Below are 25933 nucleotides of genomic sequence, written 5' to 3' on the forward strand. Positions count from 1 at the left end.
ATAAACAATTATGATGAAGATGATGTGCCATAATGCTGGGTAATGTTATACTTCAGCTCTTTAATTAAATAGATTTTTATGACTTACATTTATCTTAATACTAGAGTACAACCTTGTCCAAACAGACGAACCAGTAGGGGATAGAGGTCCTAGAGAGAGACTCCTCATTCTCACGTCACCTGTATAAATTGTGTACAAACTTTGGCGCGTGTAATTAACAGTCTAATATTGAAAGGTCATTTTTGATTAATCAACACTGTCTATAGTGTGAGTGAAGTAGACAGCGCTGGAAGAAACAAGAGAAAACCTTAAACCAGAGAAAGGTCACAGGATCAATAATCCATTTAAGATGTTCGCAGGGATTCTGCTCTCCACTCTGCTTGTAATCAAGAGGGGATATTTATTTATCTATTCCTAACATTCAATACAGATTCCCTGGTAAAAAAAAAAGCCCAAAGTCCCACGGCAGTCGATTTTCAGTGCCCTCACAAGGCCAAGGAATGAAAAGTCTGAAATCAAATAACATGTTATTTTCATGTTTCATAAACTAACAGTGATGTTATGGGTCCTTATGGGTCCTCTTCCAACAAGGAAAAGTTATGATAAACACACACACACCAAGAAAACGAGAAATAAATACACAGTGAATTACGAATAACAACGACTAAAAATAACATGTCTATATACATGGAGTACCATTACCAAGTCGATGTGCAGGGGTACGAGGAAATAACATGGCTATATAAAGGGAATACCAGTACCAAGTCAATGTGCAAGGGTATGAGTTAATAACATGGCTATATAAAGGGAGTACCAGTACCAAGTCAATGTGCAGGGGTACGAGGTAATAACATGGCTATATAAAGGGAGTACCAGTACCAAGTCGATGTGCAGGGGTACGAGGTAATAACATGGCTATATAAAGGGAATACCAGTACAAAGTCAATGTGCAAGGGTATGAGTTAATAACATGGCTATATAAAGGGAGTACCAGTACCAAGTCAATGTGCAGGGGTACGAGGTAATAACATGGCTATATAAAGGGAGTACCAGTACCAAGTCGATGTGCAGGGGTACGAGGTAATAACATGGCTATATAAAGGGAATACCAGTACCAAGTCGATGTGCAGGGGTACAAGGTAATAACATGGCTATATAAAAGGGAATACCAGTGCCAAGTCAATGTGCAAGGGTATGAGTTAATAACATGGCTATATAAAGGGAGTACCAGTACCAAGTCGATGTGCAGGGGTACGAGGTAATAACATGGCTATATAAAAGGAGTACCAGTACCAAGTCGATGTGCAGGGGTACAAGGTAATTGATGTAGCAATGTAGGCATACATATAGAGCGTCTTTACACACTCCAACACACACATACACTTTCCTGAACTGACTCTATGCACAAGTGGCGGTCAGTGCAGTTTAAGATTAGGGAGCATAATTTGAATGAAAGATTACAACGTAGGTGCACACAGGTTGAGAGAAAATGCACACACTTTCCTGCATCAAGCTGATCTAGTGTGTAATCATTAGTCCAACACTTGAGTACCTGTCTGACATGCTTAGTGTGTTCTTGAAGGGAGCTCGAAAAGATGAGGATGTCATCCAAGTAAACGAACACGAAGATGTTAAGCATATCCCTAAGCACATCGTTTATGAGCGCTTGGAACACAGCCGGGGCGTTGGTCAGGCCGAAGGGCATCACCAAGTATTCATAGTGACCAGTAGGCGTGTTGACAGCGGTCTTCCACTCGTCACCGGGTCTGATCCGCACAAGATGGTATGCCTTCTGCAGGAGTTCAAGCTTAGTGAAGACAACTGCTTCCTGGAGCAGCTCAAAGGCTGTGGCCATAAGGGGTAGCGGGTAGTGGTTACGGACGGTTATGGCATTGAGTCCCCGGTAGTCGATGCATGGATGTAATCCACCGTCTTTTTTGGCAACAAAGAAAAATCCTGCTCCCGCTGGCGAGGTGGATGGACGCATGAGGCCTGCTGCCAGAGCGTCCTTGATGTAGGTATCCATAGCAGCTCATTCTGGAGGAGATAGGGAAAAGATCCGACCCCTGGGGGGGCAGGTGCCCGGAAACAGGTCGATGGGGCAATCGTTAGGTCTATGGGGAGGTAGCATGGTGGCCCTCTGTTTGCTAAATACCGGTTGGAGGTCATGGTAACTCTCGGGAACTCGGGACAGGTCGATGGATTCTAGAGACTTGGGAGGAGAACCCGGGGAACTCGGGAGGACACAAGTGGCTTGGCACGTAGGACCCCACTGCTTGATAGTGCCCACAGACCAGTCAATGTGAGGGTTATGGCTGTGAAGCCAGGGGTATCCAAGGATGAGAGGGAACTCGGAACAGGAGATCAGATGAAAGTTCATCACTTCCTGGTGTTGGAAAACTGAAAGTCGCAAGGGGGTAGTGACACGAGTGACAAGTCCAGATCCCAAAGGGCTTCCATCCAACGTAGTAACCCTCATGGTGTCACTTAGAGGTTCAGAGGGAACGCCATTCTCCTTCGCCCAGACACCATCCATGAAGTTACCTGCGGCTCCAGAGTCTACCAAGGCTTGAAGGGGAAGCTCGTGGTTGTCCCAGGAAAGGGTGACTGGAATGAGCAGGCGGGAGTTGGATGGATGGGAGGAGGTTATGTTTCCCGTTACAGTCCTCCCAGGCCTGCACGGGACAGTACGTTTCCCAGGAGCCCGGGACACGTGGAGCGGTTTGCCGCAATATAGACAGCATCGCTCCCTCATCCGGCTGTCTCTCTCAGCCTGAGAGATGCGTCCAATCTGCATTGGTTCCGGTGGAGCCAGCGAGGATAAAGGTGGAGACTCGGAGCTGGGACCGATAGGAACTAGGGTGAGAGGTCTACGGTTGAGTTCTCTCTCTCTCAGACGCTGGTCTATGCAAGAGGCCAACTTGATCAGGGACTCGAGGTTGTCCGGTGGTTCTCGAGTGGCCAGTTCATCTTGGATGGTGTCGGAAAGACCCTTCAAAAAGCACACTGTGAGCGCCTCGTCGTTCCAGCCACTCGCTGCTGCCACTGTGCGGAACTGGATGGCATAGTCCGTCACGCTGCGCCGACCTTGGCGGAGAGTCACTAGCTGAGTCAGAGCCACTGGTAGGACCTTGAAACGCTCGCTTGAATTCTTCAGCAAAGGTAGAGTAGCTGGCACAGCAGGGACTTTGGGCATCCCACACAGCAGTAGCCCAGGCTAGGGCTTTTTCCGACAGCAGGGTGATGATACATGCGATCTTTGACCGGTCGAGTGGGAAACGACAAGGTTTGCAGCTCGAAGGAGAGAGAACATTGGGTGAAAAACCCCTTACAAGCACTCGGATCACCTGAGAACCGTTGGGGAGGTGGCAGACGAAGTTCAGCCAGGGGGTTAACTGCCACGGGCACTTGAATCTGATGTACTGGGGCAGGAGCGATTGCCGGGGAAAGTCGATCAGATATCTACTTAATGGAAGTCAGCATCTCAGACAGCTCAGTTGAGAATGTCTAGCCATTAAGGCCTCTTGCTGAACCAGAGCAGCTGTGTGGCGTTGGACAGTCCCCTCGTGGTGGGACAGCATGGAAAAAAGGTCCTGGGTACTGGCTGCCTCTGGGTTCATTTTGTTGTCTCTGTGTTTCTGTCAGGACCCGGTTCCAAACTCGGGTCTCCGGTGTGAGAAACAGTCACTTAGTAAACTGAGCCACTAATAGTCGGCTGAACCCAGAAGATGAGGCAGACACAGCAGTACTAGAGACAATGATTTAATAAAGAAAAAAGGAAAAGATCTTCAGGCAAAAATATAAATCCACAACGTCAAAAGTAATTCCAAGAGAAAAAATGTATATCCTCCAAGACACAAGGAAAATCCACAAAGTGGTAAGAACAGCAGGGAAAAAACAAACCTCAAAAGAATAATCAAAAATAAACAAGAACAAAACCAGAGTACCTCAAGAAAATCCAACTAGAGAATCAAAAGTTCACAGCATGGCTGGGTGCTAACATACAAACACAGAGCAAAGAACTGAGTAACACTAAGGGTTTAAATACATTCAAGGGAAATGAGGCACAGGTGCAACTAATAACTAGAACAAGGGGGGAAAAAAAGGGTCAAAAAAGCACAATGGGGGCATCTAGTGACCAAAACCTGAACAATCCTGGCCAGATCCTGACAGTAACTTCATAGTCAACATAGCTAGTAGAACTAATATGTTAGTAAACATGCTCCAATCATGCAGTAACTTTACAGTTTATACCGGCGGGCCTCAGTGGCAATAAATTAGTAAAACCAAAGCTTATCCTTGAGTTGGAGGAGTTCCAGTGTTGTTTTGGATAGTCATAGCTAGCTACCTAACATAGCATCCCTCTGTTTGAGCAGGATGATTGAGTAGGCTAAACTAGCTAGCTGCATTTGCTAGTTAAGTAAGTGAAACTGAAAGTGGGTAACTGTTCAACTATTGTCTTTCTCTCTCTTTAAGTCAACTACTCACCACATTTTATGCACTGCACTGCAGTGCTAGCTGTAGCTTATGCTTTCAGTACCAGATTAATTCTCTGATCCTTTGATTGGGTGGACAACATGTCTGTTCATGCTCCAAGAGCTCGGATAGGTTGGAGGACATCCTACAGAAGTTGTCATAATTATTGTTTATGGTTTATGGAGGTGAGAACCATAAGCCTCATAGGTTTTGTATTGTCAATGTACCCAGAGGAGGACAGAAGCCTGCTGCTTTCTGGCTACACCATGGTGCTACCCTACAGAGTGCTGTTGAGACTACTGTAGACCATTGCGAAACAGTCTGTTTTAACATTTGGTAACGTGAATATATTTAGTATAGTTTTATCTAAAAAGGATTATTTTATTTTCATGAAATTCACTGAGGAGGATGGTCCTCCCCTTCCTCCTCTGAGGAATCTTCACTGCTATGCACACATACTGATGCCACACACACACACATAAACACACAGACATAAACACACACACACACACAGACACACACACACACACACACACACACACACACACACACACACACACACACACACACACACACACACACACACACACACACACACACACACACACACAGCACATATTCTGCTCTTATAGACAGTAGCAGCAGGGTATGTGGTGTGTGAAAGGATGTGTGTGAGTGTGTGTGTGGCGTCAGTATGCATGTGAACGCTTGTTATGTGTGTGTGTGTGGGCGTATGTAGTGTATGTGTGTTGGGGTGTCAGTGTAAGTATTGTATGTGTGAGTGTGTGGGTCCAGTGTGAGTGTGTAGAGTCAGTTTGTGCGAAAAAGGGTAAATGCAGGTAGTCAGGGTAGCCATTTGATTTAGCTATTCAGCAGTCTTGTTTAGTAGTCTTATGGCTTGGGGAAAGAAGCTGTTCAGGGTCCTGGCGGTTCCAGACTTGGTGCAGCGGTACCGCTTGCCATGCGGTAGCAGAGAGAACAGTCTATGGCTTGAGTGGCTGGAGTCTTTGACAATTCTTCGGGCCTTTTTCTGACACTGCCTAGTATAGAGGTCCTGGATGGCAGAGACCTTGGCCCCAGTGATGTACTGGGAAATACCCCCTTCTGTAATTATTTGTGGTCAGGTGCCTTGCAGTTGCTGTACCAAGCAGTGATGCAGCCAGTCAAGATTCTCTCAATGGCGCAGGTGTAGAACTTTTTATGGAACTGAGGGCCCATGCCAAATCTTTTCAGCCTCCTGAGGGAGTTGAGGCACTGTTGTCCCCTCTTCACAACTATGTGAGTGTGTGTGTGGTCCATCTGAATTCCTTAGGGATGTGGACACCGAGGAACCTGAAGCCCTCAACCAGTTCCACTACAGTACAGCCCCTTCAATGTGGAAGGGATATGCGTGTCCCTCCGTTTTTCTGTAGTCCACGAATAGCTCCTTTACCTTGCTGACGTTGAGAGAGAGGTTGCGATCCTTGCACCATTCTGACCTCCTCCCTATAGGCTGCTTCATCGTCTGTGTTCAATCATACCACTGTTGTGTCATCAGCAAACTTGATGATGGTGTTGGAGTTGTGTGGGGCCATGCTGTCGGGGGTGAACAGGGAGTACAGGAGGGGACTAAGCACCCGTGTTGATGGTCAGCATGGGTAATGTGTTGTTGCCTACCCTCACTGTCTGGGGGTGGCCCGTCAGGAAGTCCAGGGGGTGTTCAGTCCCAGTGTCCTAAGATTGGTGATGAGCTATGAGGGGACAATGGTGTTGAATGCTGAGCTGTAGTCAATGAACAGCATTCTTACATAGGTATTGCTTTTGTCCAGGTGTGTGAGTATTGCTTTTCTCAAGGTGGGTGAGGGCAGTGTGGATAGCAATAGAGATTGCGTCATCTGTGGATCTGTTGGGGCGGTATGCAAATTGGAGTGGGTCCAGGGTGTCTGCGATGATGGTGTTGATGTGAGCCATGATGACCAGCCTTTCAAAGCATTTCATGGCCATAGATATCAGTGCTACCGAGAAAGAGTAATTTAGGCAGGTTACCTTGGTGTTCTTGGGAATGGGGTCTATGGGATATGGTGGTCTGCTTGAAAACAGGTCAAGGATAGGTAAAAAATGTCAGTGAAGACACTTTCCATCTGGTCAGTGCATGCTCTGAGTATGCGTCCTGGTATTCCGTCTGGCCCCACAACCTTGTCAATGTTAACCTTACTAAAGGTCTTACTCACATAGTTTACGGAGAGTGAGATCACACATTCGTCTGGAACAGCTGGTGCTATCATAAATAGTTCAGTGTTGCTTGCCTCAAAGCGAACATAGAAGGAATTTAGCTAGTCTGGTAGGCTCACGTTGTTGTGCAGCTCGCGGCTGGGTTTCCCTTTGTTGTCTGTGATAGTTTGCAAGCCCTGTCATATCCTGTCACGATCGTGTGTTGAATAAACGGACCCAGGCGCAAGGTGCATAGAGTTCCACATGTTTAATTATTGAAACTCAATTGAAACCAAAACAATACAGAAGCAAACGAAACGGGAAGTCATGGAGGGCTCACAGGTTACCATACATAAACAAGATCCCACAAAAAACTCAGTGGGAAAAGGCTGCCTAAATATGATGCCCAATCAGAGACAACGATAGACAGCTGACTCTGATTGGGAACCATACCAGGCCAACATAGAAATAAAGAAACTAGAATGCCCACACTAGTCACACCCCGACCTAACCCAAAATAGAGAATAAGGATCTCTAAGGTCCGGGTGTGACATATCCGTTGAGCATCAGAGCAGGAATAGTAGGATTTGTTCTAAGTCAGGTATTGATGCTTTGCCTGTTTGATGTCTTGTCAGAGGTCATACCGGGATTTCTTATAAGCTTCCAGATTAGTGTCCTGCTCCTTGAAAGCGGCAGCTCTAGCCTTTAACTCAGTGCGGATGTTGCCTGTAATCCATGGCTTCTGGTTGGGGTATGTACATACGGTCACTGTGGGGATGAAGTTGTTGATTTACTTATTACCGAAGCCGGTGACTGATGTGGTATACTCCTCAATGTTATCGGATGAATCCCAGAACATATTCCAGTCTTTGCTAGCAAAATGTTCTGTAGTTTAGCATCTGCTTCATTGGAACACTTCCGTTATGAGGGCATCACTGGTACTTTCTATTTGAGTTTCTGCATATAAGCAGGAAGCAGGAGGATAGATTCATGGTCTGATTTGCCAAAATAAGGGGGTGTCATGTCTTTACTATCACTAACTGAAGACTGATCATTTTTATCAACGATTCTCTGTAATTAGTTATTACGCGATCAACTGATTAATCACGTAACTAATTAACTAGGAAGTCGGGGCACCAAGGAAAAATATTCAGATTACAAAGTTATCATTTCCTAAAATAACTTTTCTGATATTTTATCTGATCAATTAGTCTTCGAATAAATGAATTATTTACTTTACCTCACATTAGTCTCATTCCAAATGTTGTAAATTGTTGATTATCTGCACGAACCCAGTCTTCACTATGAGTCATCCATACATCAATTGTCTTAAATCATGTATTTATTACTAACTAAGTAATTCACAGAAATGCATAAACAAACAAACAAACAAACAAGGTAAATGTGGTTACATGAAATGATAGGAGAATGTGCCCTAGTTGGCTAAAACCGCATGGCGGCTTGTTAGACAAAAGGGGAAGTGGGGGTCGACTAAGAAGTCACTACAGAGTGATAATTATAACAATTGAAATGCTAATCCTTTGCACATGAACGCTCACTCATTCGGGAACAATTGCAATAAATATATATATATATTTACGCTCAGTGTGTCGTCTTGATCGCTGGTGAAAAGTTTGTTTCTTTTGTAGAATTGTCCGTCTCTCTCCCACTCTCTCTGTCGCGGTTATAGTGGACAGTTCAGAGTGACATTCCTTCGTTTCGTTATAGAATGGATGTTTCGGGGTTGTCGTTCTTCGCGTTCAATGATACCGAATTCCTAGCTGCAGACTAGTAATTAATATCAAAGACTTGTTCTTATTCTGTCGGTATCGATAGTCTAAGAGTTTAACCACGTGGTAAGGTTAAAAGATTCAGCAATGGTCTACAATCCTTTGTCGTCTACGAAAATTGACTCTCTCTATACTGTGTGTCCATGAGGAGATCCTCTGGAATTTTCGACGTCTCTCTGACCACAGCAACCTAGTTGAAGGAGAAAAGGGGGAGGCAGGGAGAGGGGGTGGGGCTTGCTAATCCCAAAGAGGCCAACGTCATGACAGGGGCGAGGGAGGGCCTTGTAGGCGCTTATGTGTGTGGAGTAAAGGTGATGTAGAGTTTTGGCGCTTCTTGTCTCATAGGTGACATGCTGGTAAAATGAAGTAAAATGGATTTCATTGTCCTTGCATTAAAATCACCAACCAAGGTGGGTCCGGAACAATGCCCGTTGTCCTCCTTTTGCTGGTATGGGGTAAATTTAAAACGGATTTTCCATTGTCCAATTTTTTTGTTGGTTTGAACTTTGATCGTATGGAAAACTTTTTGGGTTCAAAGAGAGAAAAAAACACAGGCTGCCTATAAATCAGTCATTTTACTAAAGCTTTTGTTGGAGGCTTTAGATAGAGGATCCATCATTTACTGAAAGACAGATGTTGGTATAATGAGTTTTCCACTGCAACAGCTGCCCTTAAAACAAATAAGGGAGTAAGCGAGGCATTTTACAGGCAATTGCATTGAGGCTACACCAGTGCAGGACTTTGCCAAGTATTGACGTGTCACTCAACTCTATTCAATATCACATAAGGACACAATGAGGAAACATGTAGATGAATACTGGTCGGGCATATGTCTACAAGAATAGAATAGATATAGAGAACCAAGGTACGAGGCAGTTTTGAGAGAAGTTAAATTAATATTACTGGGTACAACCATTAAGGTTACTGGTTTGGACTTAAGAGAGGGAGCACCTTTGTTAGGATTTGTTTATCGGAATAACACACACAATCAGACATAATTAGAAAATCGGACCTCACTACACAGGCCTTCATTGTACAGTTCCCTCCCTCTTTCCATCTCTCTCTGCCTCCTCTCAAATGCCATGTATTATCTGTCTGTAGATAATTCTGTAATGGAGTGTTTCAGCGCATCAAATGCTGTTTCTGCCGTCCGCACCAATTTTGGTCCTTTTGTCAAATTGGATTTCAAATCCAATTATCAGGCAAAGTAATTCAGAACACAATAACCTGCTGTAATCACTCATTTGGGAGGATGCAGAGTAATTTGGGAGTCATTTCGGGAACAATCCTGCATTTGTGGGTAATTGGGAATAGGTGATGATGCCCTGGGAGGGTTTGGGGAGAGAGAGGTGGAGTTAGCCCCTTACTTTGTCTGGAAATGTAATAATTAAAGGTCAGTCAGGAACATGTGTTTAAAATGCATTGGTGAAGTAAACGAGGACGACTTCACTGTAACGTTGATATAACCAAGTATGTACCTTCTGGGTTGTGTTGAATTAGTTTATTGATGTTCTAATTGATTTGATATTTTCCCTCTATGCAGATGCTGTGTTAATAATCAGATATACTTTAGATATACTTTACATTTTCAATGACAGGTACTGTAGGTGTTAAATTATAAGACCATGAGAGAATTTGGCTTTGAAGGAACTTTCATAACATGCAGGAACAACAAGTGCACAGTCTGTCTAGTTACTTATTTGATGTAGAGAAAAAACTTCTTTTTAATAGCCTTTCAGGGCTCACAAAGAGAGAGAATGCTGTCTGAATTTCAGGATTTCAAGACTGCAGCTAACACTGTGAGAAGGATAATTCCTTGGTACACATATGTTATGTCTCAGTCGCCTCTTTCCTTCCCTTCCCACATATTTGATCCTTAATGGGAATTCTACATCTGGTCAGATGGTGAGCTGATTGTAATGTTTAAGAGCATTTTTTCCTAACCTGTATTATAATCATACAGCTACTGTATGTAGACAAGCACTCACACATCAACACTAACCCTTCTCACAAAGACAAATAAACAAGCACTCTTGATGTTGAAATGAAGACACGTCCAGACAGTTTTATATTTTTTATTAGAATTTATTTTTTATTCCCCAAATATACAGAGCAAAAGCATCATAGATTCACAGACCAGTACAGTTAAAATACATTTTTTTCATATTTTTTCATTTGTTTTAAATACAGAGGGCCACTGCTTGAAAATAGTGGTTTACCCAGTACAATGTTCACTTTCTCTTTACATTACAGTATATACGTTGATGATTCACTTTGTACATTGACTTTTAAAACTTCCATGTCAAAAGCTTTTTGTAGCATGTTATTGAAAGACTAACAAGATATTGATAGGTAGAAATGAAAATGGAGAGTGTTGTGGCATTTACACTGTAAATGTGATTGACTGTCAGTTTTTCCAGTTTGGTTGGCATCTTCTCATGTGCCCGCTCTCTTAGTGTTGGTAAAGACATAATTCATTGCGAGATCCTATACATAACCATAAACAACCATTTTCAGGCAGAGCTACATTATGACAGTGTTAGTGTTAGGCATGATATAATTCTTCATAGATTTTTTATAATATTTAATTCAGACCAAGCAAAGGTCACTGATGCAATATAGCCACTGGGCACAGAAATCATTTCAAAGAGAACTATCCACCAATCTGAGACAAGCTCCCCCCTCTCTCCTTTACCTCAGAAACAGCCTTGTTGGATGGGGAAATTGTGGACCAAACAATGGTCATCAACACCACTGAAAAATAGAGGATTTACCTCCCTGTCTCATTGACCCTGGCAAATGGATGTTGTGTTTTATCAGGTAAGTGCAGCAACCCCATGTTATTGTTGTGGGCTTATTTATTCATCTGTTTGGCCAAGGCATATTTCTACAGCATGGCAAACAGCACCAGCTGGTGCCAAACAAACACTCGTCCTCAGGTCAAACATGCAGACTGGTGTATGCGTACCCACATGGGCTTTGATTCCCACTGCAGTGCATGTGATGAGCATGGCACAGGTGATACACAGACTCCCACGGTAGCGAGTTGGAAGTTGGGGTTTGGTAGTAGGGTAGAATGGAGGGAACCCAGTTACCACTCCCTTTTCCCTGGATAAATAACTGCAAGAAACCAAATTATAATACATTATTTATATGAACAGCATGGCGTTAAATGGAACTGTTAAATTATATGCAATGTCTAAATCTGGCTTCTCTACGGACTCTGCATGATGAATCAACAACGCTCAGGGTGGGGACAGACAGCCATTTTAATCCTGTTCTAGATTGATATAATTGTTTTACCTTTATTTAACTAGGAAAGTCAGTTAAGAACAAATTCTTGTTTTCAATGATGGCCTAGGAACAGTGAGTTAACTGCCTTGTTCAGGGGCAGAATAATTGATTTTTACTTTGTCAGCTTGGGATCTTGCAACCTTTCGGTTACTGGTCCAATGCTCTAAACACTAGGCTACCTGCCACCCCATATATATATATATATATATATATATATATATATATATATATATATATATATATATATATATATATATATATATATATATATATATATATAGATGTCTTTACCTCTTTCAGGTTATAAATTATATACATCATTAGCCTTATATTTAGCTAGTTAATGATGGGTTATGCATAATAAGCTTCTAACTTACAGCCTCTGTGTCTTGCGCAATATGGACATACCTGTGCTCTGCTGCCCTCTCTCCTTAACTTAAAAAACTCTCCTTAGCTCTTGGAGTCCCATGCAGGAAAAGCAAGACTAGAATAGCTTGCTGGACAAAATAGTTTTTAGCATTTCTTATTCCAATAGACTATTCGAAGAGGGATGTGAGCTCTTGCTTGATGAATGTTAAATACAGCAGCCAATATAACTTACGGGAAGTTTGAAAGAAGAGCAAACGGACGATGATGGTAGGCTATATCAGTTATTTATTTAGGCCCATAGGCTAACCATTCAATCTTTGTGAAGAGAAGTGAAAGCCTTCTGCATCTAATTTTTGTCCTATATTATTCAAGGGTGTCATCAGAATGATGACAATAAGGACAACAAAAGGTATTTCATTTAGGCTATCTGTTCAACGCTAGGAAGAAATGAAGCAACAATAGAGAGAGGAAGAGGAGGTAGTCCAATAACATTATGGGAAATATTATGAAAGGTATATAAGCGTCGGCCTACGAATTATACAAATAGGCCCTATTATATTTGAAAATTATAATTAGATTCTAGCCTATACTTGTAACTTTTTAGGCCATATGTGCTACACCAGAATCACATTTTCCCTCCCTGCTTTATCATGATTTGAATGATGTACATAATTCTAGTCCATATAATACAGTATAATACAATACAGTACAGTAATACAGTTCACACTCAAAAAGAATAGCCTATTAGAGCTAGTTTAATTTATTTACCCAAAGGAGCATATAGCTAGCTACATCTATGGGCTTTTCTGTTTTTCTGTTGTGCGTATCATATACTCTATGTATTGGATATCGGCACAATCATTTTGACTTTTTGGGGTTCATTAAATGTATTTAATGTATGGCTCATCAGGCTAAGGTAGCATCAGGGTTGAATTTTCGATCAAAGCTCTAGTCAGACATAGGCCAATTTATATGATTCATAATGCTTTTGACACTTCCGGCTTTGGTGGGAAATACTGGGTTACCCGGGAGAAAAGTGATTTATTCTTGGGATGGAACATTTGTAAAATACTGGGAAGATATTCAACCCTAGTTGGTAGAGTGGCATTTCAATTATTAATCCATCCAGTTTGCTGGTCACACAAAGGGAGATGTTATAAAACCTAAAAAACATTGCGTGTTTGGAGTTGCTGCACTGCGGCCCGAGTCAGTTGGTATTATTCTAACCCATCAGTAAGACAATGCTGTATCTGGGAACTGAAGCACATGGAAGAGAGTCTCTTTTCTCTAGGGACATTCTAGCTCCTATCTCACCCCATGAACAGTTCCCGTGCCAAACCCTAGAGCCAAACAGCTTTGACCGTGTGACTGTGTGAGAGAGACTGCCACAAAGAGATTAAAAACTGCTCACACAAATCACTCGTTTGCAAAGACAAGCTTGGTTGGAGATGTCAATGAATGCTGAGAGAGAAAAAAAGGGACGGATAATTGATTGTCTGTCTGTACAATATTGACGACATAGGGATTTGTTTTGCCCTAATATACTGAAAACTGACTGAGAAAAGAAATAACAGCAAAATTATATACAGAGAGCATTTGAGATTTATATACAGTGTTCTAAGCGGCAAACTGGATTATCAGCATTGAAACAGACCTTTTTGTGTTTAAGCCGCACAATGGGCGCCAATCCATTTGTAAAATTAGAGTCAAACCACCACCACTCAAGTAGAAAAGCCCATTGAAATGCCTTGAATATAATCACATGTAAAGTGCTTACAGCAACAACTTTCTCATTTGTCATAGGTACTGTCTAACTCTTACACAGGATTTAACATTTTCAGCAAGACAACACAAGTGAAGGACTAGTTAAACATTTGATATCTATTCCATTGGCCGAGTAGTCCCGCAGAGGAAGACTAATGCAAAATGATGAGATAAGAGAGGACTGTTTTAGATTTTTGAAAAACAGGAAATGACATCATCATTGCAACTCGGTGTCCACTGTATTGCGGTAAAACTGGAACGTTGTTTTTCTGGCATTAGGCAACATTTTACCCTTCTCTAATGCTTCATCTAATACCGATCAAACTGATGTTAGAAAGCAGGGTCTGTCTGTCCAGACCTAGGAGCCACCCACAGGCAAACAGCTTTTATAGACTTTTGAAGACAAACTGATGATGTAACATTTGACGTATTTGCGAGGGTAAATTGCAGACGAGTAATATAATGTAACTAACTGACACTCCAAGAACTGCGCTTGAGAATGAATGTACATCTGCCGCACCCACTTAAAACCTCCACAATGGAGGACTCGTAAGTCTTGTACTGTATGGTAGCTCAGGCCTGACTGTATGGTGCCTGGTGATATGTAGCGTGGTGGCAAAATGATGTACTGTATATTTTAGTCATTATCACCAACACCACCACATTGATTATCGCATCCAATAGAATGTGCTGTATTAGTTTAACATTACCGTGGTTGGTCTTGTCTATTGTAGTACTACTTGTCCTGTATGTGACATGTCCTGTGTTTCATGTTACTGTGTTGCCCTCCACAGCAGGCTAGCTAGCAGAGAGGAGGCATTGTGGATCTACCATACAAGTGCGTTTGTCTTTATCAGTGATGGGATTTGTTTCTGTGTGTCCCTAATCTCTCAAATAAAATGACAACAATGATAATGGTGAAGAAAGTGAAATTCCATATCTGGTATGTACAATACACTCACTTAAAACAGTCAGTGTTTATACAGTAGTCTCACAGCAGCCAAATGAACAAAATACCAGAAATCAAAACAACAATTTACATCACATATTCCTATCCATTTCCTTCGATGAGCAGCTTGATCACAGTAGGTATACAGTCTGGATTGACTGAGCTCCAGTATTAACATGGTGTTGGGAAAGCCACATGATGAAAAGCTCTGATACACAATGTTTACATTTGGTTCCGCAGGCAGCATCCTATCATGTGGACATGGCTGATGTTATAAAGCAGTTAGTATGAGAGACTTCACATTACATGGGTAGGACAGACATTATAGTCAGGCAGCTATGCTCCCCTCCATTTGGGCTGGCATGGTGCCGACAGGTTGACTGAGAAACCAACCCCCTTCTTTAAATTAGAACACACCCCGTTATGCTTCTGAATGTAAAAGTTTGTCTCAAGAAATGTCTCTCTGCATTTCAAACAGTCCCACTCAAGGCAAGAAGAAAAAATGGGAACAAACTCTACTCTCATTTCCCAGTACGAGTCCTCAAAACAAATTAAATCAAGCATCTGAGTAAAAATAAAGAATGCCGAATAAAATATGCGTAATGTACACTGATATTATTCCTTTATCTCAGGGTCACAAATTCTGAAACGACAACTCAGGCTTTCCGGTTGAGATCACGGGCCTCCTTATCTGTAGAGTTCTGAGGGCTGGGAACCCCGGGGAAAAGACTGCCTTTGGTTAATTGTTTGGCAAGTCTGGACACATTTTGAGAGTCCTACTCCACTTACACAAGGGATGAAGTTGGATCAGCCAAACGTAACATAGAGCGTGTGTGAGGGGAGGCTGGGGGGAAAGGGTATAAGAGAGAGGAGAAGCTTTGACATTTAACACACATTCATAGTTGTGCTTAGAACTATAAGAGAGCAGCAGAATATTGGCTTACACATACAAAGTGATGGGTGACTTTTGCCACCCATAAGAGAGTGGTCACGCTTTGTTTTAAAGACAACTTGCTAGCCCCCAGCCACAGCGTTTGGTTATTTTGCTACCTTATATGGGAGCCTATTTCCACTGTCTATCAGTGCAACAACCACCTCCACACTTGAGTTGTGTCCATGTTGGCAAAAGAGCTCTCTGTGGCACAGCTACTGTATGTTTATGGTTTATGGGGCCTTTATTTACCAAGTGAAGAACTGGACAACAGGAGGTGGTTTCTGAAGAGCTTAGGATGGGATGTGGGGGGAATGCTTTTTGAAACACTGGTTGGAACACAGAGAATTATGAACAAGTCCAATGTGAGTTAAAGCCACCTATTTCAAGGCTTCTCACCAACACATCATGTGCTTTGAAACGTAGGTCCCTTTCAGGAAGCTGTATGTTTCCCATAGTTCCAATTCACGGCTGGATACCCCAGAACAGGCAGGCCCTCTCTGGCTGTCAGGTCAGACGTGGGTCTGCATGCGCTTCTGGAGGGGCCGTGTGAGGTCTGAGTTCTGGGAGGAGGACTGGGAGTAGTGGGATGAGGAGGAGGCGGAGGCGGAGGCCTTGCTGTCCTTGTCGAACTGCACGTAGCCGTCCTGCTTGCTGTAGCTGCTCACACTGCTGTCGCACTGCGTGTCGATGAAGGAGCTGGAGTCGCTGAGTGATCCTCTCTGGAACTCCCTCTCGCACAGCTCGATGGAGCTGCTGCCCATGCCCAGCACGAAGCGCTGGCTGTAGTCGTACAGACGGTTTGGCCCGGCACCTAGGGTGGAGTAGATGTTGGTGAAGGACATGCCCGTGGGTACCCGCTGCTTGCCCCCGGTGGTGGCAGCGGTGGGATTCCGCATCTCTGTAGTCTGGTTACCTTGAAGGGTGATGGTGGGGGTGGAGTGGTGCTCCTTGAAGGTGTTGACACTGTAGTATCCATTGGTGGGGTCCTTTAGGAGGCAATATGGGAGAGTAGAGAACATAAGAGGAGAGGAGGAGAGGAGATGAGAAAGTTAAAGTAGTTGAATTATTTTTGTCATTGTCAAATTTGAAAAATTACCCCACTGGGTATGCCTTGTTGGCCTAAGCACAATAGACGACAAGAAAATATTTTTCTAAGTGAGGCAGAAGTCTGAAAAGCAGTACATCTCTGGAGGAAAACAGACTAAAGTAAATCATCCCATCGTTTATATGTATTTATTCTTCTCATAGCTTAAACAGTGTCAAGGTCAAACTGGCTTTAATTACCATTCAAATTGGCATATAAATAAGGAAAACGGCTGCTGCTGCATGTGTCAGGTCTGAACCAGGAAAAATAGTAGCTAAAGCTCAATATTATGATTTAGTCTTCTTTTGCATAAACCTCTACAATCATGTTACTTGCTAATTAACAGGCCTTGATGATTCAGTTTGGCAGCCAACAAGTCCTCCCAAAGTTCACTAATACCCCAGTTTAATTGGGCCCAAAACGGTTTGTGAAAACAAAGTCTTGAATTTGATGTATGCAAAATAAATGACTTGTGTGGAGCCATGGCTGCCGTGCCAAGGTTGCTATTGTCACACAGCTCCTGGCTCTTGCCTCGATGATGCTGTTGCTAAGAAGCAGCCGTGACAAGGCTGTGAGAATGAACGTGAATGTCAAACCCAACGAGCACAATGCGCCATGGTTGCAGTGCCGAGGTTGCTGTTGTCACACAGCTCCTGGCTCTTGCCTCGACGATGCTGTTGCTAAGAAGCAGCCGTGACAAGGCTGTGAGAATGAGCGTGAATGTCAAACCCAACGAGAACAATGCTGGATCCCAGAGGAGCCATGCTAATCATGGCGAAATGGCACAGCTATGACAACCTGAGAGAATCCTCATTATGAGTGTCATTATCAGACTTTGTGTCCCCTTATCTGGTGTCTGGTCCCCGGTGATCTCCTCCCATACACACACTCATCAGTGTGGATCAAAAGAGCCAGGTCCAATGGGAACAGGTATGCAGACAGAACACCATATGAATACTCTTGTGTACTGGGTGAACAATCATCTGTACAATGGCATAAATAAACAGGACGACAATTTTGTTTTCAGCTCCTGATTCGTTTTTGCGTTTGTGGGGTGAGCCTGAATTGGACATCACCCATAGTAAGTTGTTTGTTCCACAGTCTAATGATATTATCTGTGTGTCTCGTTTGAAGGGGGTTCTTATTTCAATATTTATTTCTTCAGAAGGATTATGCCATATCTCCCACACTGTAGATGTGTTAAACTCTGCATGCAGAGTGAGGTAATGATGAAGTGAACAGCACAGTGCTAGTCTAATTGAGGAATTTGCATATCTGAGAACCAGGGGGCCTCTTGTTAAAAGACCCCATACTGACTCTTTGCCTGTCTGTTTTAACTATAGCTTCCGCAACTGACTTATATTCCACTCCAAGTGAGTGTTTATGTTGAAATAATAAGAACTGATGTCATACGTGAGAAGGGTCTGGAACAAAAGCAGTGCAAAGACTGCTCATTATCAACATAGAAAGGTACAGGATGGCCACCTATTATTCAGAGGGAAGGTTTAATACCTGTTGCTTGTACAGTAGGTCCAGACAGGTATAGTGAGCTGGATTTTGTGAGTCTGTTATAGTGCTATTAACATACAGTAATATATCTGTTGTCACAGTGTTGACAAATTAAAAGCGAGGCACAGACTCACCAAGTCCTCCAAACTGTATCTAAAGTAGCAGCAATGGGGCTTCTCTGGCATAACAAGTATTGTTGATTGAGCATACTGCAATTCTAGCACTTAATTTTTGTCACATTAAGAGCTCTTTCATTACAGTGAAAATATGAGGAAGGCAATTAACGCGTTTCTATTATAAATTATTGGTTTTGGTTGAATACAATGGCTCTGGAAATTTCTTTTAACTTTTAAGTGATTTGATTGCAGAAATAGTGAACTCTCATTACGAAAGTTTAACACTGATTCTGCTTTGCCGAAGTGTGACTAATGAATATTACAATGTATCATATGATTCTCTATCTGGTGAAGAAAAACGTTCTGAAATAATTTTTCCAAACCATCCATCAGTGATTACAAATGTCATTTTACAATACACATACATTGAAGACGGATGTTTACATACACCTTAGCCAAATACATTTAAACTCAGTTTTTCTCAATTCGTGACATTTAATCCTGTTAAAAATTCCCTGACTTAGGTCAACACTTTATTTTAAGAATGTGAAATCAGAATAATAGTAGAGAGAATGATTTATATCAGCTTTTATTTCTTTCATCACATTCCCAGTGGGTCAGAAGTTTACATGCACTCAATTAGTATTTGGTAGCATTGCCTTTAAATTGTTTAACTTGGGTCAAATGTTTTGGGTAGCTGGGTGAATAGGTTGGGTGAATTTTGGCCCATTCCTCCTGACAGAGCTGGTGTAACCGAGTCAGGTTTGTAGACCTCCTTGCTCATACACTCTTTTTCAGTTCTGCCCACACATTTTCTATAGGATTGAGGTCAGGGCTTTGTGATGGCCACTCCAATACCTTGACTTTGTTGTCCTTAAGCCATTTTGTCACAACTTTGGAAGTATGCTTGGGGTCACTGTCCATTTGGAAGACACATTTGCAACCAAGCTTTAACTTCCTGACTTATGTCTTGAGCTGTTGCTTCAATATATCCCAAACGTTTTATTTCCTCATGATGCCATCTATTTTGTGAAGTGCACCAGTAACTCCTGCAGCAAAGCAAATCAAATCAAATCTTATTGGTCACATACACATGGTTAGCATATGTTAATGTGAGTGTAGCGAAATGCTTGTGCTTCTAGATCCGACCGTGCAGTAATATCTAACAAGTAATCTAACAATTTCACAACAACTACCTTATACACACAAGTGTAAAGGAATGAATAAGAATACCTACATACAAATATATGGATGAGCGATGGCAGAACGGCATGGGCAAGATGCAGTAGATGGTTTAGAGTACAGTATATACAGTACATATGAGATGAGTAATGTAGGGTATGTAAACATTATATCAAGTGGCATTGTTTAAAGTGGCTAGTGATACATTTATTACATCAACATTTTTATTACTAAAGTGGCTAGAGATTTGAGTCAGTATGTTGGCAACAGTCACTCTGAGTTAGTGATGGCTGTTTAACAGTCTGATTGATGTCCTTGAGATAGAAGCTGTTTTTCAGGCTCTCGGTCCCAGCTTTGATGCATCTGTACTGACCTCGCCTTCTGGATGATAGCAGGGTGAACAGGCAGTGGCTCGGGTGGTTGTTGTCCTTGATGATCTTTTGGCCTTCCTTTGACATCGGGTGGTGTAGGTGTCCTGAAGGGAAGGTAGTTTGCCCCCGGTGATGCACTGTGCAGACCTCACTACCCTCTGGAGAGCCTTACGGTTGGGGGCAGAGCAGTTGCCGTACCAGGTGGTGATACAGCCCGACAGGATGCTCTCAATTTTGCATCAGTAAAAGTTTGTGAGTGTTTTTGGTGACAAGCCAAATTTCTTCAGCCTCCTGAGGTTGAAGAGGCGCTGCTGCGCACACTTCTGTGTTGGTGGACCATTTCAGTTTGCCTGTGATATGTATGCCGAGGAACTTAAAACTTTCCATCTTCTCCACTACTGTCCCGTCGATGTGGATGTGGGGCTGCTCCCTCTGCTGTTTCCTGAAGTCCATGATCATCTCCTTTGTTTTGTTGACATTGAGTGTGAGGTTGTTTTCCTGACACCACACTCCGAGGGCCCTCACCTCCTCCCTGTAGGCCATCTCATCATTGTTGGTAATCAAGCCTACCACTGTAGTGTCGTCTGCAAATTTGATGATTGAGTTGGAGGCGTGCATGGCCACGCAGTCATGGGTGAACAGGGAGTACAGGAGAGGGCTGAGAACGCACCCTTGTGGGGCCTCAGTGTTGAGGATCAGCGGGGTGGAGATGTTGTTTCCTACCCTCACCACCTGGGGGCAGCCCATCAGGAAGTCCAGGACCTAGTTGCACAGGGCGGGGTCGAGACCCAGGGTTTTGAGCTTAATGATGAGTTTGGAGGGTACTATGGTGTTAAATGCTGATTTGTAATCGATGAACAGCATTCTTACATAGGTATTCCTCTTGTCCAGATGGGTTAGAGCAATGTGCAGTGTGATTGCGATTGCGTCGTCTGTGGAACTATTGGGGCGGTAAGCAAATTGGAGTGGGTCTAGGGTGTCAGGTAGGGTGGAGGTGATAGGGTCCTTGACTAGTCTCTCAAAGCACTTCGGAAGTGAGTGCTGCGGGGCGATCATTTGAGTCATTTAGCTCAGTTACCTTAGCTTTCTTGGGAACAGGAACAATGGTGGGAACAGCAGACTGGGATAAGGATTGATTGAATATGTCCGTAAACAAACCAGCCAGCTGGTCTGCACATGCTCTGAGGACGCGGCTTGTAATGCCGTCTGGGCCGGCAGACTTGCGAGGGTTAACACATTTAAATGTTTTACTCACATTGGCTGCAGTGAAGGAGAGCCTGCAGGTTTTGGTAGCGGGCCATGTCGGTGGCACTGTATTGTCCTCAAAGCGAGCAAAGAAATTGTTTAGTTTGTCTGGGAGCAAGCACCCCCACAACATGATGCTGCCACCCCTGTGCTTCACGTTTGGGATGGTGTTTTTCGGCTTGCAAGCCTCCCCATTTTCCCTCCAAACATAACAATGATCATTATGGCAAAACAATTATATTTTTGATTCATCAGATCAGAGGACATTGCTCCAAAAAGTACGATCTTTGTCCCCATGTGAAGTTGCAAACGGTAGTCTTGCTTTTTTATGGTGGTTTTGGAGCAGTGGCTTCTTCCTTGCTGATTGGCCTTTCAGGTTATGTCGATATAGGACTCATTTGACTATTGATTTAGATACGTTTGTACCTGTTAACTCCAGCATCTTCACAACGTCCTTTGCTGGTGTTCTGGGATTGATATGCACTTTTCGCACCAAAGTACGTTCATCTCTAGGAGACAGAACGCGTCTCCTTCCTGAGCGGTATGACGGCTGCATGGTCCCATGGTGTTCATACTTGCGTACTATTGTTTGTACAGATGAACGTGGTCTTGGCTGATTTCTTTTGATTTTCCCATGATGTTAAGCAAAGAGGCATTGAGTTTGAAGATAGGCCTTGAAATACATTGACAGGTACACCTCCAATTGACTCAAATTATGTCAATTAGCCTATCAAAAGCTTCTAAAGCCATGACATCCTTTTCTGGAATTTTCCAAGCTGTTTAATGGCACAGTCAACTTAGTTTATGTAAAATGCTGACCCACTGGAATTGTGATACAGTGAATGATAAGTGAAATAATATTTCTGTTAACAATTGTTGGAAACATGACTTGTGTCATTCACGAAGTAGATGTCCTAAACGACTTGCCAAAACTATTGTTTGTTAACAATAAATGTGTGGAGTGTTTGAAAAACGAGTTTTAATGACTCCAACTTAAGTGTATGTAAACTTTCGACTTCAATTTAGCTTTATGCTTGCTGTATGGTTTTCATTCTAAGTTATTGGTAACTGGTAGTGCCAGTGTACTCTGCATTCTAAGACATGGCTCCTGAACCTCTACGGCCATACACATTCTGATTCCTAATACACCACCTTGGTTGACCCCTTAATTCATAAAATTAAACTTTAATTAGATACATTTGACTCCTGGCCTTATTTAGCCAATGTGGAAGGAAATGGTCCTGTTGAAGATCAACCTCTTGCCTGCCTCCTCTCGTCTTTCTCCTTCTCCACCTCTATCTCCTTCCGTCCCCCCTCCATCATCCATGTTCATGGACCTACCTTGATATGCTGGTACTCTTTCTCATCCTCTTGCAGCACCTCTAGCTGCTTCAGCACTGACTCCTGCTGGAACTCCCCGCGTTCTACCTGCATATAGACATCATAACCGCCACCCGATAAGAGACATTACTGTGCAGCCGTATTCATCGACCTGGCCAAGGCTTTCGACTCTGTCAATCACAACATTCCTATTGGCACACTCGACAGCCTTGGTTTCTCAAATGATTGCCTCGCCTGGTTTACCAACTACTTCTCTGATAGAGTTCAGTGTGTCAAATTGGAGGGCCTGTTGTCCGGACCTCTGACAGTCTCTATGGGTGTGCCACAGGGTTCAATTCTCGGGCCGACTCTCTTTTCTATAAACATCAATGATGTTGCTCTTGCTGCTGGTGATTCTCTGATCCACCTCTACGCAGACAACACCATTCTGTATACTTCTGGCCCCTCCTTGGACACTGTGTTAACTAACCTCCAGACGAGCTTCAATGCCATACAACTCTCCTTCCGTGGCCTCCAACTGCTCTTAAACGCAAGTAAAACTAAATGCATGCTATTCAATCGATCACTGCCCCCACCTGCTCGCCCGTCCAACATCACTACTCTGGACGGCTCGGACTTAGAATACGTGGACAACTACAAATACCTGGGTGTCTGGTTAGACTGTAAACTCTCCTTCCAGACTCACATTAAGCATCTCCAATCCAAAATTAAATCTAGAATCGGCTTCCTATATCGCAACAAAGCATCCTTCACTCATGTTGCCAAACATACCCTCGTAAAACTGACCATCCTACCGATCCTCGACTTCGGTGATGTCATCTATAAAATCGCCTCCAACACTCTACTCAACAAACTGGATGCAGTCTATCACAGTGCCATCCGTTTTGTCACCAAAGCCCCATACACTACCCACCATTGCGACCTGTATGCTCTCGTTGGTTGGCCCTCGCTTCATACTCGTCGCCAAACCCACTGGCTACAGGTTATCTACAAGTCTCTGCTAGGTAAAGCCCCTCGTTATCTCAGTTCACTGGTCACCATAGCAGCACCCATTCGTAGCACGCGATCCAGCAGGTATATGTCACTGGTCACCCCCAAAGCCAATTCCTCCTTTGGTCGTCTTTCCTTCCAGTTCTCTGCTGCCCATGACTGGAACGAATTGCAAAAATCTCTAAAGCTGGTGACTCACATCTCCCTCACTAAACACCAGCTGTCAGAGCAGCTCACAGATCACTGCACCTGTACATAGCCCATCTGTAAACAGCCCATCTATCTACCTACCTCATCCCCATACTGGTATTTATTTATTTTGCTCCTTTGCACCCCAGTATCTCAACCTACACATTCATCTTCTGCCGATCTACCATTCCAGTGTTTAATTGCTATATTGTATTTACTTCGCCACCATGGCCTATTTATTTCCTTAACTTACCTCATTGCACTCACTGTAAATATACTTTTTGTTTTCTTTTGTTCTACTGTATTATGGACTGTATGTTTTGTTTATTCCATGTGTAACTCTGTGTTGTTGTATGTGTCGAATTGCTACGCTTTATCTTGGCCAGGTCGCAGTTGCAAATGAGAACTTGTTCTCAACTAGCCTACCTGGTTAAATAAAGGTGAAATAAATAAATTAAATAGACAAGGCACATTTAGAAATATGATGTTATCATAACAGTCAGCATGCAGGGATATCAATTTTCAGACACATTTCAACTTTACTCGGGCGCATAACTATAAATAATGTATCCATGAATCTCATTAGAGAAATGCAGATATGTACGGTGTCATATGCAGACCCATGAACTCCCATGAAGTGTTAATAATATAATCAAAGCCCCTTGCTGAAACCATAGTCTGCTCTCCTGGGCCTTTTCAAAGCGCAGAACCTATGTCATTCCAAAAAATGAGGCAGGGTTTTTTAATAGACAGACATAGGGCACAACTAAAAATGCTATGCCTTACTGTGGCCTTTTCTCTCACAGGGAGAAACAACGTGGGCCAGTTCAATAGATATAGGCCAACACAGTGCATTGATCACAGCGTATATACAGTACATCTACACACCTCAGTGTTGTTCCATTATTCAGCAGGTTGCTTTTGTGCCCTAGTGAAGTGCTATTAATGCTATCCCAGAGATAATTAGCATTCAATATCTGTGAGTATAAAGAGGGCTGGAAGGGATAGGGTTTTCTGTTGTTTTCACGTTGGGTACAGAAGTGGAAATGGTGGTAGGACACTCACACTCACCATCAGTTGCTTCATGGCGGTGTGCTCCTCATTTTCCCGTGCCGCGTTATGGTCTTTGTGTACAATCTCCACTCGGATGTCGTTCTTGGCCGACACCACCCCTTTCAGATCTGTTGGAAACAATAGTAAGTTACAGCTCAAGATGCTGAGACACACAATATTCACAGAGACATTGCACTTCCCCCAATAACTTCAATACACTGGACTTCAAATCTTCTTGGCATGGCTTTTGAAAGTAGTGTCCCTTTACCCAACAGTACAGAGCAAGAGATTACATTTATTTTGTTTTGATGTCAAGATAAGATTATTTTCTACGTACATAAGCACATCTCACACTGGCCTTGCGGTGGCTCATTTAGAACAATGCGGTTCATACTATCATATAACAAAGTCTTACTTTCTGTCTTAATTTTGCTTGCAAGTTCTCGCTGGTGAGTACAGATGGAGACGGGTAGTGAGGGCATTACCAGGTGCGCTTCCTCTGTGGTATACAACAACAACATGCTGAATGCTAGTAAAAGGTCCCACACAGGGACTCACGCACGCAGCAGCACAGTTTTGGAAAAGCGCAATGGTTGACTGTTTCTAACCTGAGGCACTGTTAGGGATGGAGTTTTGAATTTGAACGTTAGACAGGATGGAAGTAGCTGTAGCTAGCAATGAATAGTCAGGTAAGTTATACTGCTCAATTATGAGACATGAGCCCTCACACCCTGTCTATCTCTGGCTGAGGACCATGCCTCATTTTGCTTTGGCATGCAGTGGGTGGCACAGGTACGGGGATACGTACTTCTCTGAGAGCGGGTACAGCAGAAAGCTCCGATGGTCCCTATGAGGACGATGAAAGCCACCAAGGCCCCAACTGCCACCCCGATAATGACCGCCACCGGGAGAGACTCTGTGGACATCAAAACATTCCCTTCTCAATAACACATAGCAAATACAACCAGTATACAACACACATATAAAGTATACATAGATACAAACATATAAAACAAGGACCAAAGTTCAAACAATTACATTGTAAAATAATAAAGACATTACTTAGTTTTACAAATACACACATCTC

The 25933-nt window shown here is 43.0% G+C and overlaps 1 protein-coding gene across 3 annotated transcripts in view; it reads right to left on the reverse strand.

The window, feature by feature from the left end:
• Positions 1-11540: 11540 nt before the first annotated feature.
• Positions 11541-25933, reverse strand: part of LOC109905794 (kin of IRRE-like protein 3) — a 212221-nt gene continuing 197828 nt past the window's right edge. The window contains exons 12-17 of one of the 3 annotated variants that reach the window (XM_031791008.1): positions 25655-25762; positions 25262-25345; positions 24865-24974; positions 22615-22701; positions 16680-16752; positions 11541-16577 (exon numbers count right to left, since the gene is read on the reverse strand). In XM_031791008.1, the coding sequence (XP_031646868.1) occupies positions 16276-16577; positions 16680-16752; positions 22615-22701; positions 24865-24974; positions 25262-25345; positions 25655-25762 (764 nt within the window). In that variant the 3' untranslated portion in view covers positions 11541-16275. Of the gene's footprint in view, positions 16753-22614; positions 22702-24864; positions 24975-25261; positions 25346-25654; positions 25763-25933 lie in introns of all 3 variants that reach the window. The other 2 variants (XM_031791007.1, XM_020503398.2) reach the window with 2 other exon arrangements.

Source organism: Oncorhynchus kisutch, linkage group LG15 (genome assembly GCF_002021735.2).
Source record: "Oncorhynchus kisutch isolate 150728-3 linkage group LG15, Okis_V2, whole genome shotgun sequence".
Taxonomy (NCBI): Eukaryota; Metazoa; Chordata; class Actinopteri; order Salmoniformes; family Salmonidae; genus Oncorhynchus; species Oncorhynchus kisutch.